Genomic DNA, 19,841 nt, shown 5'->3' with positions numbered 1-19,841 from the left:
TATATCGGTATATATTTATACCTATATATAATCATCTATATATATATATGTATATGTGTGTATATATGTGTATTTTATATATATATATATATATATATATATATATATATATATATTGTACAAAAAAAATACAAGATATTTGTAGAAATATGTATTTATGAGTAAATAGAAAATATCCTGCTATGTGAAGAACATTGGAATGTGAAATATTCATATTTTCATGTCGGGTTAGCGCACATGAGAATATGCAATTTGGTTTGTGCAAGAGTAAGGTATTAGGTTTTTCCCCACTTTTTTGTTCCATTGATTTCTATGGGGGAATACATGAACGTGCATGTGATATTCTAAGTTCGGCTTTTTGCACACGAGCGAAAACAGTTTACTTTCAATTCATAGTATGAGGGATACCCGACAATCGCAAAAAGGTTACTTCTAGCGCAATTAACGCTCGAGCGTTAATTATCGCTCCACTTGTAATTTGGCCCATAGTGTTTTAGTGATGGTGGATGGGGCATGCATAGTAAATGTGCCTATGCCACGGAAATTAAATGCTAATTATTAGTAATACTTCATTCATATATATTGAAAAAATGCTTCTATTCAAATTTGAAATGTTTGCATGCACATCTAAATTTAAACTTTTAATCTTTGTAAGTAAGTAGTCATGTCCTATCCTTTCTACTTATGTACTTGTTATCATGCAGAGAGGCTATAGTTCGATCCTGAACTATATTCTGAATCCCAATTTTTAGATATTTCAATATTACGAGCAATTAAAGTGATTGTAAATCCTAGCATTTTTTAAACGCTAGGATTTGCCAGTGCTACAAATAAAAGGGACTTTTAGTCATAAAGTATAAAAAAAATCACCCTGAAAGCTCCTTTATTTGCAGCGAGGTTATCCCGTTTCAATGAGGTGATGTTTTCACCTCTTAGCCAATAATATGCAGGGTCAGATTTATAATAAGGCATAGTAGGCTTGTGCCTATTATAAATAAGTCAGCTGGTGACCTTAAAGGGACATGAAACTCAAATTTTTTCTTTCATGATTTAGAAAGAGCATGCCATTTTAAACAACTTTTGAATTTACTTCTATTATCTAATTTGCTTCATTCTCTTGATATGCATTGCTGAAAAGCATATCTAGATATGCTCAGTAGCTGCTGATTGGTAGATGCACATAGAGGCCTCGTGTGATTGGCTCACCCATGTGCATTGCTATTTCTTCAACAAAGGATATCTAAATAATGAAGCAAATTAGATAATAGAAGTAATTTGGAAAGTTATTTAAAATTGTATTCTCTACCTGAATCATGAAATAATTTCTTGGGGTTTAGTGTCCCTTTAACTAAGATGGCCGCCAGCAGTGAAATAACAGCACTGCGTATGCATAGCAGCCATGTTTGTTAAAGTCACCGCGAATATTACGCATGCGCGACATCCGGCTACCTCGCGCGTGCGGAATGCTTGACATGGCCTTAACAAAGATGCCACCACACATGCGCGCTGCTGTTATTTCACTGCCAGATTTTGGTGCCTACAGGTACCTGGGCTGTAAATCCGGCCCTGTACAAAAGCATTAAAAACTATATAAAACTACCTTGCATGTATAAGCTGTATTATGACATTGCCTAAATGACATAAGAAATTGTTGTTTACACTTGGCTCTATCCCCTTTTAAAACTGCCCAACTTTAAAGATGCAAATATTGCAAAATCCAAACAATTTTTTTTTTTTTAATTTTTTTTACTGACTGTGCACCTTGTGTGTCACTAAAAACTGAGAACAAAATGGCATTTACACTTACAGCGAGAAAACCATAAGTATTTTATGATCTTTGCCCTAATTCTGTTCAATATCTTAAAAGAAATGCTAGACAGAATTATCTATTCATAGCAGATATTAGCCTGTGTATTTTATGCCGATCTTTTTTTTAAATTAATTTTGTTTTTAAAATGTAGAAAACGTTTAATATTTTAATGTCCATAAAGCATTGGTCATGGACCTGGTATAATCTATGTTTCCTTCCTTCTCTGCTAAAGCCAATTAGGGGCAGTGCTAATCGGGTCACTAGAGTCTTCACTTCCATTTTTAACAGGAATTGCAAAGTTCATCATTTTCAGAAATTTCAGGAAAGTGGGCAAAAAAATAATGAAAGTCCCTTGCACTACTACTTGAGTAAATGTCACTTCCAGTTTCTATTATATCCAGTTCCAGAGCACTCATTCTGTTTAACAGGCCCCCATGGGAGAAGAACACTTGGCCCCCGGATACAATGAGCTTGATACCACTGCTCTTTACTATTTACTATATTTGTTAATATTTTGTTTTAATTTTTACTTGTTGGTCATCAACACTTCAAATGTGAATCAATTATTATGATCTTAAACTAGTTTGATACACTTATTAAAGTAAAGTAAAATTTAAAACACATCTTGATATATAAAATGTCAATATTGATATTGTCTAGATACTTTAGCAGGACATTGCATTGGTTGATGGCTACATGCGTATGCTGCTCACCATTGGCTCAGGAGATGCAGAACGTTGCTACTATTATACATGGTATTTTGGATGTATTTATGTTCAGTGTTTAGCTTTACTTTGTAACATAAGAGTGTTACTATATACTAGCAGCAGGAGTGGGAACAAAGCAGTATTAATAGTATGTAGTCAGAAAACAGACTAGTTTAAGACAGGTATGAAATATAAATACTTGTTAATTGTGTTACATTATACTCTGCAATGGAGAAGAATTGTACTTTACATTTACACTTTATATATTAATCAACTAGGAAACACAAAACATCTTTATTTATTCCCCTGTGATGTTGTGTATGCAACAATTTAACAAACATTATTTTTAAAAATTAATTTATTCTTTATCAAAATATGGTGACATTGGATAGGCCAAGTATGTGGCGGTCCAAGCAAGGCCTTTCAGATAGGTCACTTTAAGTTAGATTTGCCTGCCCCAGAACACCAGCACGGCATAACTAATTTAATGCCAGTGCTGTGAACTGTACACTGAATAGCGCTGTGTGGGCTTTGTAGTCTACAGGGATATTTCATTATTAGCAATCATATCTGCTTAGGCAAAGCTGGCTTCTACAGATGGCTGCTTTCAAGTGCAAATGAACTGGTTAGACGTGTCTTGTTTAATGCATACTCAAGATTCACAAATGGTATTGATTTTTCAACCAGTTGTTTCAGATAGCAAAGGAAATAGATTAAATGGTCCCATGAGCTTTTAGAGGAACACCATCACATTTAATTAATTGTTCGCTAAATCATATTGCATGAATAAAAAAAAGAAATGCCAGCATTGTTTTGTTGTGTTTGTGGCATTGCATCAGAGTAGCACACATACACATTTTCAGTTACCAAAGAACATCCATTTGTGTTAATATTTGAACAACTTGTTTGGTCACTGTGGCTGTGAATGTCTGTTGTGCGTAGATACTTGCAACATTGTTCGCTAAATCATATTGCATGAATAAAAAAAAGAAATGCCAGCATTGTTTTGTTGTGTTTGTGGCATTGCATCAGAGTAGCACACATACACATTTTCAGTTACCAAAGAACATCCATTTGTGTTAATATTTGAACAACTTGTTTGGTCACTGTGGCTGTGAATGTCTGTTGTGCGTAGATACTTGCAACATGATCTGAAGGCCAGTTAAATATACAATTCATCTTTTTTCCCCCTTTCATTTAGACTGTAAACCAGTTTGGGAGGAATTAATTCCTCTACAGTTGTGAAGCTAATTTAAGGCATTAATACTAAAAAAAAAAAAATCTAGTTTGCCCTTGGTCAGCAACTCAAGGAAGAGTTATGTGGACAATATTATTATTATTATTATTATCTTTATTTGCAATGAACCAACAGATGCGGCAGTGCTGTACAAGGGGCACAATACATAATGACAAGACAGGGAAGGCAGTCTGAGGCAGAAGGATTGTAGGATTCTGATCCCTAGAGAGTTAACAATCTAAGTGGTAGATGGAGGTAGGTGAGATGCAGAGATTGTAAATGGAAGGGACTTGTACCCACAGACATATTAAGGGCAAATACATTTTTTAATTGACAATCATCCTCAAGACATAAAAACAATGAATCTGACAGCAGATAGGGACTTTTTGATCCAGCAGTTCCAATTTTTTTATTTGCAAACTTTTTATGCCAGGAGATCTTCCTCTTGAGAGATTTCCCTATTCCCCACATCCAGAATTTGCACAGATGAATTATGTTGTACAGTTCTTGTCTCAAGTAAAAAAAAAAAAGGGTCCCACGTGTTTTCTTTCATGATTCAGATAGAGCATGCAATTTTAAGCAACTTTCTCATTTACTACTATCAATTTTTCTTCATTATCTTGGTATCTTTATTTGAAAAAGCAGTAATGTAAGCTTAGGAGCCGGCCCATGTTAGTTTAATCACCCTGGATAGCGCTTGCTTATTCATGGCTACATTTAGCCACCAATCCGCAAACACTACTCGGATGCTGAACCAAAAATGGGCCAGCTTGTACGCATACAATACTGCTTTTTCAAATAAAGATACCAAGAGAACAGGAAAAATTAATAATAGTAGTAAATGAGAAAGTTGCTTTAAATTGCCTGCTCTGTCTGAATCATGAAAGAAAAAAATTGGGTTCAGTGTTCCTTTAAGCTGTGATGTGCTTTCTTAATGTTCATTTTAAATGAAAAAGAGAATATACATGTTATGGTAAAACGAATGTGGTTGTACTAGTTCATTGTGATATTGGTGAAAGTACAGATTCAACCATCCAGTTAAAATAACTTAATAGCTATTTAACATACCTCTAAAACAAGAAAAGTATTTCCATCTTAAAGGGACAGTCTACACCAGAATTGTTATTGTTTTAAAAGATAGATAATCCCTTTATTACCCATTTCCCAGTTTTGCATAACTAACACATTTATAATAATATACTTTTAACCTCTGTGATTATCTTGTATCTAAGCCTCTGCAAACTGTCCCTTTTTTCAGTTCTTTTCACAGACTTGCAGTCTAGCCAATCAGTGCCTGCTCCCAGATAACTTCTCGTGCACGAGCACAGTGTTATCTATATGAAATACTTGAACTAACACCCTCTAGTGGTGAAAAACTGTTAAAATGCAATCTGAAAGAGGTGGGCTTCAAGGTCTAAGAAATTAGCATATGAACCTCCTAGGTTAAGCTTTCAACTAAGAATACCAAGAGAACAAAGCAAAATTGGTGATAAAAGTAAATTGGAAAATTGTTTAAAATTACATGCTCTATCTGAATCATGAAAGTTTATTTTGGCCTAGACTGTCCCTTTAATGGGAGCAGAGTCCACGGCTTCATTCATTACTTGTGGGAATTAAGAACCTGGCCACCAGGAGGAGGCAAAGACACCCCAACCAAAGGCTTAAATACCTCCCCCACTCCCCTCATCCCTCAGTTATTCTTTGCCTTTTATCACAGGAGGTTGGCAGAGAGGTGATGGAAGATTCGGAGTAGTCTCTCATGGAGGTGTAGTACTCTTCGGAATGGGATTGGAGTTTTAAATAGTCCTGTCAGCCTTTCAGGGAGAGCATGGATGAAAGTTAGAATCCGGAGATGCAGGGAGAGTCTTTCTGTGAAACCATCCCGATTTAGATTAACAGCTCCATAAGCAATCAGCGTTCACGAGTTTCGCTGCCTGCTTTCTGCTCTCAAGTCCATGTCAGGAGCGATGCTACTACTCTGTCACACTTGAAAGGCCGTGTTCCTGTTCCACAGCATAGATTCTGGTAAGATCATCATTAATACACATATGATTATGCAAGAAGACAGGGTCACAGTGTGTCTCCTTTTATCTGTATAGAATCAAGGGTTAATATCATTGAAAAGGGGGTTATTGAACAGGGGGGGTTATGCATAATATTCTTTATTGTGTTTAATGCTGCCACATGTGTGAGATTAGGCTCTGGCAATGTGTGAACAGTCAGTTTCCTTAGGGAGATATTGATGCAGCCTTTTTTGGTGCGTTTTTCTCTTTAGTGCAGGGGCGGTCCTGCATGGCACTCCATGTGACTGGGTGTGGCCTCTTTAACTTCCTCTGTCTTGACTGGCAGTTGCAGGAGAGGAAGCGTTTTCTCTGTGGTCCGGGTCATAGGAGGTGGTCAGTGCACCGGCCATTGGGTATAAAGGTGCCATTTAATTTCTATCTAGTCCGTAATAAAGGCGCAAGCTATGGAGGACTCTGATATGTTAGAGGGTACTACCTCTTTATCCAAATCTAATAACTGTTTATTGTGAGGAGGTCCCGGTTGATCTGCCTGCTCAACTATGTTCCACAAGCTTTGATAAAATTTGCAATATCTAAAAAGAATAAGATATTTAGTACAACTGAGCCGTCCACCTCTGAGGGTTCTCCGTCCTGCGAGGTGCGTTTCCTACATTCATCTACGATTACACATGCAGCTTCCCAGGGCGCTACTAATCCTCCCGCGGGAGGGGCCCTTTGGCCGTCAGATTTCGCTGATCAGTTACAAACGGCGGTTTCTGTGGCTTTTAATGCTTTGTCACGCCCTGCTAAGCGCAAGCGAAAGGTGAAACATAGCTATCTGTCCCAGGGGTCATCTACTCCGTTGGATGTCTCTGACAGATTATCCGCTGATGAGGATGACTCCGACTCTTCATGAGGATGCTCTTTCTGGGTCGGAATTGGTGACATCTAGACATCCAGCTGCGGAGGAGCCAGACTTTAAGTTTAAGATGGAGCATTTGTGCTTTCTGCTGAAAGAGGTGCTTGCTACGTTAGAGGTTCCGGAACGGAAACTGCCAGAGGAACCTTTGATCCCTAAGCTAGATAGGGTTTACGAGGACAGGGTGGTGCCTCAGACCTTCCCGGTCCCCATTATGATGTCTAATATTATTAAGAACAAATAGGAGAAACTTGGCTCGTCCTTTTCCCCCTCTACTTCTTTGAAAATACTGTTCCCCGTTCCGGACTCGCAGCTTGAGCTATGGGGGGGCCATCCCTAAGGTGGATGGTGCTATATCCATGCTCGCTAAGTGCATAACTATCCCACTCGAAGATAGCTCTTTGTTCAAGGATTCCATGAATAAAAAATTTGAATCTATGTTGAGAAAGATGTTTCAGCTCACAGGGTTTGTTTTTCAACCGGCAGCGGCAGTCACTGTGGTGGCTGGAGCTGCTACCTACTGGTGTGACGATCTGTCAGCTATGGTCGAGGTGGAGACTCCCCTCGAGGAGATACAGGAACAAATTAAGGCCTTAAGGGTAGCTAATTCATCTGTGATGCAAATATGCAGATTATTCGCCAAAATGCTAAGACATCAGGTTTTTCTGTTCTAGCCCGTAGGGCTTGGTTGTTAAAGTCATGGTCTGCTGACATGACTTCCAAGTCTAGATTACTATCCCTCCCATTTCAAGGGAAAGTTATTTTTGGTCCAGGCCTAGACTCTATCATATCCACGGTCACGGGGGGCAAAGGTACTTTCCTATTGCAGGATAAGAAGAATAAGCCTAAGGGGTCTACTTTTCGTCCCTTTCATTCGGAAAAGTCCCAACGCCAGCAGCCAGCCGCGAAAACAGAGCAGTCCAAGGGATCTTGAAAGCCAGCTCAATCTTGGAACAAGGCCAAGCAGAGCAAGTAGCCCGCCAAGACAAAATTGGCATGAAGGGGGCAGCCCCCGATCTGTCCCTGGATCGCATAGGGGGCTGACTATCTCTTTTTGTGGAGGCTTGGATAGGTGATGTTCTGGAGGTCATCGCCCAGGGTTACAGGATAGGGTTCAAGACTCATCTGCCCAGGGGCAGATTCCTCCTGTCAAACCTACCATCAAGACCAGCGAAAAGAGATGCCTTTATAGAGTGCTTGAGGGATCGGTTCATGACTACAATAGATTTGAAGGATGCTTACCTTCACGTGCCAATCCACAAGGATCAAATATTAGATTTTATGAGTGGCGCTACCAAGCTGAGGGTACGAATAAAAATTCCTTAAATAAGTCTGTGTATATATATATATTAATTACCATGTATCACACTTTGAGTCAATATTCTAAAGATAATGTTGCATAGAAAATTGGCTTATATATGTATAATAAATCACAATGAATGAATTGTATATAAATAAACAAATATTTATTCAGTTACCCAATACTGATTAATTGTTGTATTAGTGTTAAACGATATATTGAAACATATAAATAGTAACAAGTTGTGGCCACAACTAATAGTTAAAAACAATTTCCCTAATAAATCCAATACCTTAATTGATGCTAGAATCGCTCAGATAATTGCCTTATACCTAAAAATAGTACGTGCAGTAATTTTAAATACAATGTGCAAAGTGAAGTACAAAAAAATTGTTTACCAATTTTCAATGTCGTTTAGAAAAATAAATAAAAAGTGACCAATATACATATGGTATTTGCCGGCTTATAAAGTTTCAAATGAAGAATAAAAAGTGTTCGTGTTGAACCCTGAATTAAACCTTTAAAGTGAGGTATTGGTAGTTCATTTAGTGGCTAGTCTCTGGTTCAGACCTAACAAACTTAGTGTGTCTGCTTATGCAGCGTGAGAAACTTAAGATGAACAGTCTCAGTTATGTGCAAATGGGCGGGTTTGTTACCCTGCAGTTTAAAAGATCGTGATGATGTGCAGATATAATACAATAAGAACAATAATGTGTATGCTGGTATTGAGATCCAGTTAGGACATATTAGGCTTCAGTGCGGCTTTATACTTCTGCTGTTAGACTTACCTGGCTGTGTTCCCTGACCAGCGTTAGTGCTGTACGTGGTGGAAATACTCACAGCTGCTTCACTGCCTTTAACAGCCTCAATCCGTATGTTTACCGCTATCTTGTCTGTAGGTGCGGTTTGAATGCCGTTTCCTTAATCCTCCCGGTCACGAGTCATCCGGGTCTTTTGAGGTTGGTTTGTCAGTAGGAAAAATTTGATGACTCCACAAGAATCTCCTTTCTTCGCGTTTCAGCACCAGTAGTGCCTTTATCAAGATGTTTTCTGTGGAGTATAAGTGTTCCTTTTAAACAGTTCCAAATCCCCGTATGTAGGACCGGTATGATACAGCTGGGTCTTAAAGGTCTGTTGCTTAGAATGTTAATATCTAATTATAATAACGGATGGAGACAACTAATATATATATCTGAGTTTAAATTATATTCAGTCCTCCTATCTAAATCGCACTAATATCGCTAGGATAGTAACATTATTCTACGTTTATTATACAAATATATCCTAATATCCAAAGGTGATACATAACCAATTAATAAAATTAATAACAGGTTCTCCAATAAGGGATATAATTTAAATAAGAAAGGGAGAAAAAACTTTTAAATGGATTAAAAATGTTAGTGAAAAAAGCTTATAGGAAATTCACGTAAAAATCCATATTTAAAAATCCATATTAAAAATTGTCATTAAGAGTTCGTCTAAAAAAATTCCATATAAACATTCATATAGAGAAAGGTATGAAAATTTGTACATATACAATATGAAAACATGATCATATATAGAAAAAATTAATATAAAAATTTATATAAAAAATTAAAAAAATAATACAAAGGTTCAATAAGAGAATCATATAGAAAAAATTAATATAGAAAAAATTAATAATTTTCCCTTATATAACAAAGTCCATTTAAAGGGTCCATATTTTAATAGGGGAATAAACTAATATTTCATAACAATGGTTAAAAATGTATTCCATCACTATCTGTTCATGAGAACTAATGTATATCATTATCTTAATATTATAGGACAAATAGACTAAAAACACAGAGGCTGCAATGAGGGATATTTAAAAAAGGGGATTTTTTTAAAAGGGATTATTTAAAAAGGGAGTTGTATAAAAGGATTAAGGTCTAATTCCGCATTAAGCCCTCCTGGGGTAAGGGAAGCGAAATTTACAATAAGTTCTGCTTCAAACCCCCCGGTAGACCCATAATCTCTGGAATCTATTCCCTCACATCGAACCTCTCCCAGTATGTTCCTACAGCCTTTTGTGAGGAAACTTCCTACATATCTAAAAGACTCAACTGACTTTCTAAATGGTCTCAAAGAAATAGATTGGAAGGAGAATTTACTACTAGTAACTTGCGATGTAAGTTCCTTATATGCGAATATCCAACATAATTTAGGTATGAATGCCATAAAATATTTTTTACATAATGATGAGAATATGCCCATCCCTCAGGCAGACTTCATTCTACAATGTATAGATTTTATATTAAATAATAATTATTTTAATTTTAATGGGCAATTCTTTTTACAAAAGAAGGGAACTGCGATGGGTACGAGGTTTGCGCCCAGTTATGCTGATTTATTTATGGGAAAATTCGAACAAGAAACTATATTAGACGCACCCTGGAGCGCAAACCTCGTACTCTTCAAAAGATATATAGATGACCTTTTTTTCATATGGACTGGAGGTTTAGATCTGCTTAATGTGTTAATGGAGGATCTAAATCAGAATGGATGGGGCCTATCCTTTACATATGAGCACAGTACCAAACTTATTAACTACTTAGACATCACAGTAGAAATTAAAAATAATGAGATTGACAAAAACCTTTTTTAAACCAGTAGATTCGAATAATTATATTTTAATAGCTGCCATAACGACCGATGGAAACTAAATATCCCGAAAAAAAAAAAAAAAACTGTTCAGATATAGAAGATTTTGAAACACAAGCTTTGGTCTTGGAGAATAAATTAATAGAAAGGGGATATGACACAGAATTAATTAAAGAAGCATTGATTAATGCTAAATAATGTGATAGAGAGGGCCTATATCTAAAGATAAACAAGCTCCCTGAAAACAAGAGACACTAAACGACACTGTATTCATCACTCAATATAATTCAGATTTTAGAATCATTAAAAAAATTCTTCACAAACATTGGCATTATGTTCAAAAAGATCCCTTTCTAAGTGAAATTACACAATCAAAGACACAAATCATATATCGAAGATCAAAAAATCTCAAATCCATATTATCTCCCTGTGAATTCAATAAGGGAAATATGAATAAAGATGTATTAGGTAATACCCTTGAAGGTTTTTATCCATGTCACGAATGCAAGGCGTGCAAGTTTAGTAATAGATGTAAACTGGTGGAATCAACCAATTCAGATTTTAAATTAAAAATTAGGGACATCATCAAATGTACAGATACGAATGTGGTCTACCTAATCCAATGTCCCTGTAAGAGACAGTATTTAGGTCAAACGGGACAACCCCTAAGGGATAGAATAAGACAGCATTTAAATAATATAGAAAGAGGATTTGAAGACCATCTATTGTCTCTCCACTTTAAGAAAGCACACAATCAAAATACAAAAGGATTGTTATTCTGGGGACTTGGGAAAATACCTCACTTTTTAATTCAGGGTTCAACACGAACACTTTTTATTCTTCATTTGAAACTTTATAAGCCGGCAAATACCATATATATATTGGTCACTTTTTATTTATTTTTCTAAACGACATTGAAAATTGGTTAACAATTTTTTTGTCCTTCACTTTGCACATTGTATTTAAAATTACTGCACTTACTATTTTTAGGTATAAGGCAATTATCTGAGCGATTATAGCATCAATTAAGGTATTGCCTTTATTAGGGAAATTGTTTTTAACTATTAGTTGTGGCCACAACTTGTTACTATTTATATGTTTCAATATATCGTTTAACACTAATACAGCAATGAATCAGTATTGGGTAACTGAATAAATATTAGTTTATATACAATTCATTCATTGTGATTTATTATACATATATAAGCTAATTTTAAGCTATACAACATTATCTTTAGAATATTGACTCAAAGTGTGATACATGGTAATTAATATATATATATATATATACAGACTTATTTAAGGAATTTTTATTCGTACCCTCAGCTTGGTAGCGCCACTCATAAAATCTAATATTTGTTTTCTTTTTGACTGAGTGGAGAGATCTCAGTCTGTTTTGAGAGGCTAAGAGGGCGAGACTGTGTCCAGATTTTTTCAGAATAATCCACAAGGATCACTTCAGGTTCCTAAGATTTGCATTTCTGGACAAACACTTCCAATTTGTGGCCCTACCATTCGGCCTGGCGACTGCCCCAAGAGTCTTTACGAAGGTTCTGGGAGCGCAGCTTGCAGTGGCGAGAGCAAGAGGTTTTTGCAGTGGCACCTTATCTGGACAACATCCTGGTCCATTCTCCGTCCTGCAGTCTCGCAGAAGACCATTGAAGGGCTCTTCTCCTTCGATCTCATGGATGGAAGATTAACGTAGGAAAGAGTTCCCTGGTTTCCAGCAACAGAGTGGAATTCCTGGGTACGATAATAGACTCCATATCCATGAAGATATTCCTGACAGATCAGAGACGTTGCAAGATTGCCTCCAGCTGTCTTGCCCTTCAGACCTCCTCAATGCCATCTTTTTTGCCGGTGTATGGAGGTGATTGGGCTCATGGTATCCAGCATAGATGTCATTCCATATGCCAGGTTCCATCTCAGACCTCTTCAGTTGTGCATGTTGAGACAATGGAACAGTGATCACTTAGCTCTATCCCAACAGATCTCTCTGGACAACCGAACTAGGGAATCCCTCTCTTGGTGGATCTGTCCGGGACAACTGTCCCGGGCACATCCTTCTTGAGACCATCCTGGGAGAGTGTGACCACGGACACAAGTCTGTCAGGATGGGGAGATGTTTGGGGTGCCAGGAAGGCACAGGGCAGGTGGACTCGAGAGGAGTCACTTCTCCCGATCAATATTCTGGAACTTCGATCAATCTTCCATGCTCTGAGGGCTTGGCCCCTCCTGGGGTTGTCCCGATTCATCAGATTCCAGTCAGACAACATTACCTCGGTGGCTTACATCAACCATCAGGGGGGAACGAGAAGCTCCCTAGCCATGAGGGAAGTATCTTGGATTCTGGAATGAACGGAGAACCACAACTGCTCGCCATCAACGATCCACATTGCGGGTGTGGACAACTGGGAAGCGGATTTTCTCAACAGACAATCGTTTCATCCGGGTGAATGGTCTCTCCATCCCGAGGTGTTTGCAGAGATCTGCAACTGATGGGGGACGCCGGAGATAGATCTCATGCCGTCCAGATTTAACTTCAAGCTACCCAGATACGGGTCGTGGTCCAGGGATCCCCAGGCAGAGCTGATGGATGCCTTAGAGGTGCCTTGGGAGTTCAACCTAGTCTAAATATTTCCACCGTTGCCACTTCTACCTACCAGGAGCAAGCTTCAGCTATTCTGATTGCTCTGTCATGGCCACGTAGGACGTGGTTTGCGGATCTGGTGGGGATGTCATAGTCTCCTATATGGAGGTTACCTTGTCGCAGAGATCTGCTAGTTTAGGGTCCCTTTCTACATCATAATCTCGATTCTCTGAGGCTGACTGCGTGGAGATTGAACGCTTAGTCCTAGCCAAGAGAGTGATTGATACTCTCATTCAAGCCAGTTAACCGCTCACTCGTCGCATCTTTCATAAGGTGTGGAGGACCTACTTGTCCTGGTGTGAGGATCATGGATATCCCTGGCATAAGGTTAGGGTATCCAGGATCCTGTCCTTCCTCCAGGATGGGTTGGAGAAGGGACTTGCCGCCAGTTCCTTAAATGGACAGATTTCGGCTTTATCTGTACTGTTAAGCTTGCGGAACTTCCTGATATTCAGTCCTTTGTTCAGGCTCTGTCTAGAATCATGCCTGTCCTTAGAAATTCCACTCCCCCTTGGAGTTTAAACTTGGTACTTAAGATTTTGCAGAGGGCTCCATTTGAGCCTATGCATTTGCTTAACATTAAAATTCTTTCCTGGAAGGTTCTATTCCTACTGGCTATTGCATCGGCACGCAGAGTCTCTGAGTTGGCGGCCTTGTAATGTGAGCCTCATTACCTGTTTTTTCACGCCGATATGGCTGTTCTTCACACTGGGTTGGGATTTCTTCCCAAGGTTGTGTCGAATCGGAACATCAATCAGGAAATAGTAGTTCCTTCCTTGTGTCCTAACCCTTCTTCTTCAATGGAAAGGTTGCTTCATAATTTGGATGTGGTTTGAGCCTTGAAGTTCTATCTTCAGGCCACAAAAGAATAGACAGACTTAGTCTTCATTTGTTGTGTATTCGGGGAAGCGCAAGGGGCAGAGGGCCTCTTCCACTTCCTTATCTTTTTTGTTTGAGGAGCATTATCCGCTTGGCCTATGAGACAGCGGGACATAAGCCTTCTCAGAGAATTACGTCTCACTATACTAGGGCTGTGGCCTCTTCATGGGCCTTTAAGAATGAGGCCTCTAGAGCAGATTTGTAAGGCGGCTACTTGGTCCTCCTTACATACTTTTGCTAAATTTTACAAATGTGTTTGCTTCGGCTTTGGGAGAAAGGTTTTACAGGCTGTGGTGCCCTTAGATTAGGGTCCGCCTCCTTTTTGCCCTCCCGGTTTTTTTCATTCAGTGTCCTCTAGAGCTTGGGTATTTGTTTCCCACAAGTAATAAATGAAGCTGTGGACTCTCCTCCCATTAAGATGGAAAACATAAATTATGCTTACCTGATAATTTCATTTTCATCTGTGGGAGGAGAGTCCACAGCTCCCGCCCGTTTCTCCGGTGGGCGAACCTAAATTTATTTTTGTTCTTCTGGCACCTTTTATACCCTGATATTTCTCCTACTGTTCCTTGTTCCCTTGGCAGAATGACTGGGGGATGAGGGGAGTGGGGGAGGTATTTAAGCCTTTGGCTGGGGTGTCTTTGCCGCCTCCTGGTGGCCAGGTTCTTAATTCCCACAAGTAATGAATGAAGCCGTGGACTCTCCTCCCACAGATGGAAATGAAATTATCAGGTAAGCATAATTTTTTTTTTTAAAGGGGCATGAAAGCTTTCATGATTTAGATAGAGCATGTACATTTAAAACACCCATTTAAATTCTTCTATTATCAGATGTATTTCTTTGGTAGAAGTTGTTGACAAGCATATGTGCATATGCTAAGCTGCAGCAATGACCTAAAGAGAACTAAATGGGGATTGGTGGTTACACACAAATGCCTTTTTCACTGGCTCACCAGATGTTTTCAGCTAGCTCACAGTAGTGCATTAGTGTTCTGGAGCTGACTTTGAAAATAACTGTGTTTAACGCCCTACAAAGGGATTAAATTCATAGTAACTGCACAATAATTAAAATTGTTAGAGTATATTTTCTTGAAAGACTATATATTACTGATATTAATGATCTACTTCCTTTCACATACAAAGCTATATTCTTTTTTCTTTATACAGTGTGGTATTGTGTTTTTAACGCCAGCTGATCATGCGTGAAAAAATATAAACCTTTTTTTTTTAAAAAAACAAATCTTAAAATAATCAAAATAGGCAGTGCAGTACAGGCCTGATGAATTTGATGTGTTCATGGCTGTTAGATAAGATATACAAGATGGCCCTCGTTTTACAACGGTTCAATTTACACCGTTTCAGAATAACAACCTTTTGTTCCAGTCATGTGACTGCTATTGAAAAGCATTCAGAAGCAGTGCATTTATTAAAAAAGCCAGTAGGTGGAGCCGTCTGCTTTTGTTGCAGCAAAGCCAAGCAAGCTGAAATTAATCAGTTTAACCAGACCTGAGCTATCAAGCAGATTTCAAAGTAACAAGATCTTCCTGTCAATAAATCAGTCCAGATTTGAATGCATAGAAAGAGCTGTTTGCAGAAAAATGCAAGTGAAGTCTTTGTTGTGTGATTATTTTATTAGGTTTATAATGCTGTTTAGCAAATGTTTTTGTTCATTTAACTTAGTTTAATTATATATTTTGTGTTGTATGATTATTTTATTAGGTTTATAATGCTGTTTAGCATTTAAAGTCTTCATTTCAAAGCTTTAAAAACAATGTATTAGGTGTTACTTATGACAATTTTGAGAGGGGCCTGGAACCTATATCCCTCACTTCCCATTGACTTACATTATAACTGGGTTTCAATTTACAACGGTTTCAATTTACAACCATTCCTTCTGGAACCTAACCCCGGTGTAAACTGAGGGCTACCTGTATTTGAAAAAATCATGCAAAATCGTTTTTGAAAAAATAGCTTTCTGAAGGATTTAAATGCAGTTAGTCAGTTTCAGTGTACGTTATCTGAGAGGTTTTTGTGGAGAAAAGTTAAGAATAAATTAGAAAACCAATGCAAACCTCTTTTAATGGCTCTTATGTATTGGAATAGACCAATAGTCTGGTGAGCAACTCTTCAGTTGTAACATTTATTTCTACTATAATAAAAAGACCATTACTGGGATTAAAGGGACTTTCTATTCCAGAGACATGACATTAAATTGCTCTAGCATGTCATTTTTACATTACTGATCTTACCCTGCAAAATGGTTAAATAGTTGGCTTCCTGTATAGTAGCAGAAGCACTGCAGCTCTATAGCAGAATACGGCTTGTGAGCCAATGAGAAGCAGCCGTTGTATATAGTGACCAGTTACCTGTAGTGTTTTGCTGGGGGGTTGCCAGTGCTTGTGACTTCTGAGAGGAACATTACCAATGTGTTTAACCTGTTTGCAGTCCGTAATTCAAAAATACCATGCTGTAATAATTTTGAGCATGTCATTTTTGCATTAGAATGCTGCTTTAAAAACACTTATGTATATTTTATAGAATTTTTTATATATGTGATTCAGCACTTTTGCTATTTTTTTCTTTTCCTTATGTTTTTTTTGTCTTGAACATACTTTCTAATGTATTATCTTGTTTCCCAGTGTAAAGCAAATGCATGCATTTTTATTTTACTTGAAAAAGCAGGTATGGAAATGAACCGCTAACATTGCTGTGTATTGCTTTTGTTCTTTTCCAGGCTGCCGGAAAATACAGACAGCAAGGCAGAAATTACATTGTGGAAGACGGAGACATTATCTTCTTTAAATTTAATACACCTCAACAACCCAAAAAGAAATAATTTTAGCATTGATGTAGAAGTGGAAATTCAATTGCCCCTTTTGCTTTTTCAGGAACATTTTTTTTTTATTCTTCAGAAAACAAATCTAACGAGAAAGGAAGACATTTTGACCCTCCCCTCAGCAAAAAAAAATAATTCTGTTTGTTTTGAAATTAAATGTGTCGCCTCCAGAGAAAATACAAGTTCAGTAAATGTGCTTTTGAAATGATTAAGATCCTACTTCAGAATCATAGAGGCTTTTCAGGAATCACAGTACTCTCCTGATACTTCATTAATCTCCATCATGTATGCCAAGCCTGACACATCTGACAGTGAGGACAATGTGGCTAGCTCCTTTTTGAATCTACAGATAATGCATGTTTTACAGTACTCCAGATGTCTACACTCAATAAAACATTTGACAAAACCAGCCTCTGTGTGTTTGGGGATGTCTGTATTGAGGGGCTGTGGTGTGGCGAATGCGATACAGCACCTGCTAGATGCTGATTACAGAATTTTAAGACGTGTATGATACAGTAACTGGCAGTATTGGGCAGCTGCAATTGTCTGAAAGTGAGTCTTTCATGAAAATCAGAAGATTACATTTCCAATGCGTTTTATTTTATTTTTTTTATTCTACAAAATTGAAAGTGTATATATACTTGAAAGCAATAGGCAACACTTTTGATAACCATTTTTTATCAGTTTATCAATGAAAGCCAAACATACTTTGTATGGCGACATGTCAATACTTTTTTTTTCTTATCTGTTGCTGAATTGTAGTGTGTGTGTATGTGTCTAGTGTCTTTCACAGTTCAGTACTCCGGTAAACAGTTAAGCTGCTGGTCACAAAGACACTTGTCTTTGCTGCAGGTTATATCAATACAGTGATCCCTACAAAATATATATTAGTGCATTTATCCCTCAAGAGATAAAGCAAGACAGGTTCACTAGATTGTAAAAAAAAAAGTGAGCTTCTGCAAGGCGATCTTGAAATTTAATTTTAGCATTTGAGGCGCAATGAGATACTTATCAAAACATCACAAAGAGAGTTCATAGGGATCAAACAACTTCCAAATCTGTCATTTGTGTGTGTGTGTATATATATATATATATATATATATATATATACACACACAATGTATATATAGTCCTGTGAAAAAGAAAGTACACCCTCTTTGAATTCTATGGTTTTTACGTATAAGAACATAAGAATCATCTGGTTTTAAAATTAGGTAAATACAACCTCAGATGAACAACAACTCATGACATATTACACCGTGCCAAGATTTATTTAAAGTGTTTGTAAACTTTAATGAATTAAAGCCCAGTATCAAACAACAATCTTAAAGGGATACTGAACCCAATTTCTCCTACATTGGTGTATCCGGTCCACGGCTTCATCCTTACTTGTGGGATATTCTCAATCCCTACAGGAAGTGGCAAAGAGAGCACACAGCAAAGCTGTCCATATAGCTCCCCTCAGGCTCCGCCCCCCCAGTTATTCTCTTTGCCGCTCTAACTAGTAGCATCTCCACGGGGTGGTAAAGAGTATGTGGTGTTTAGTTGTAGTTTTTTATTCTTCTATCAAGAGTTTGTTATTTTAAAATAGTGCCGGCTTGTACTATTTACTCTGCAGCAGAAAGTGATGAAGATTTCTGCCGAGAGGAATATGATTTTAGCACCAGTAACTAAAATCCATTGCTGTTCCCACGCAGGACTGTTGAAACCAGAGAACTTCAGTTGGGCGGAACAGTTTGCAGGCTTATCTGCTTCAGGTATGATCAGTCATTTTTTTAACAAGACCTAGCAATGCTAGAAGACTGTCAGCAATCCCCTCTGGGATAGGTAAGCCATTTTTCTTAGACTCTGTATAAGATTAGGGCTTATATTAAGGGCTCTATGCTGGTTGACACTTTTGTGGGCATAATCGATTGCTTTTTAGCATGTTTTTCACTATAATTAAGGTGTTTTTTCAGACTTTAAAACACTTTTGGGGTTTAATTTGCACCTGGCACTTATTTGGACACCTAATCTAGTCAGAAAGGCCCCTCCACTCTTGAATGAAGAGGGAGGAGGCCTCATTTTCGCCCCTCAATTGCGCAGTTGTTTTGCCTAGGCAGTTCATGCAGCTTCACGTGGGGAGTCCAGAGGCATCAGAAAAGACTCCAGAGAGGCTTATTTCCTACTAAAATAATCCCTAAGGAAGGTAAAGGCCACAGTGGAAGCTGTGGCATAGTACTGTAGTGTGTTTAACCGGTTAATTGCTGTTATTAGCTCCGGTTTGGGCATTAAGGGGTTAATTGGTCTGAAAATGTGTGTGCAATCTTTTCAAAGCATTAAGACACTGTAGTGAAAATTTCATTAAAATCGGATGTTTATTTGATGGTTTTTTGATGTTTCAATAATAAAGTGTGCACTTTTATTATTTAAAGACACAGTAACGGTTTTGTAAAAAATAATTTTTATTGCATTGAAGATCTGTTTGAGTCTGTCAAACATGTCTGACCCTTCAGATAACCTATGTTCTGTATGTTCAAAGGCCAAGGTGGTTCCCCCATTAAATTTATGTGTGAAGTGTGCCATAGCGTCCAAACAGCTTAAGGACCGTACAATCACACTTAAAGATATAGCCCAAGATGATTCTTTAGCTGAAGGTAGTGAGGATAGCTCACTATCCTCTCCTTCTGTGTCAACACCAGCTATGCCCGCGCACGCGATGCCCAGTACATCTAGCGCACCAATTGCTATTACTATGCAGCAGTAATGGATAATTCTCTCGCAGCATTTTTATCCAAACTGCCAGCTTTTCCTAGGAAGCGTGATTGCTCAGTTTTAAATACAGAAAATAAGCAAGCAGACACAGAGGATAATTTATCTGTAGTGCCCTCACATCAATC

At 37.9% G+C, this 19,841-nt stretch overlaps 1 protein-coding gene across 2 annotated transcripts in view; it reads left to right on the top strand.

Moving 5' to 3' along the window:
• Positions 1-17,371, top strand: part of OLA1 (Obg like ATPase 1) — a 599,482-nt gene extending 582,111 nt beyond the window's left edge. For both annotated transcript variants that reach the window (XM_053698455.1, XM_053698454.1), the window contains exon 11: positions 16,861-17,371. In XM_053698455.1, coding sequence (XP_053554430.1) covers positions 16,861-16,962 — 102 coding nt within the window. In that variant the 3' untranslated portion in view covers positions 16,963-17,371. The remainder of the gene's footprint in view (positions 1-16,860) is intronic.
• The last annotated feature ends 2,470 nt before the right edge of the window (positions 17,372-19,841 follow it).

This window comes from Bombina bombina, chromosome 1 (assembly GCF_027579735.1).
Source record: "Bombina bombina isolate aBomBom1 chromosome 1, aBomBom1.pri, whole genome shotgun sequence".
NCBI lineage: Eukaryota > Metazoa > Chordata > Amphibia > Anura > Bombinatoridae > Bombina > Bombina bombina.
Note: the sequence above shows the minus strand (reverse complement) of the source record. Positions and strands in the feature narration are given on the sequence as shown.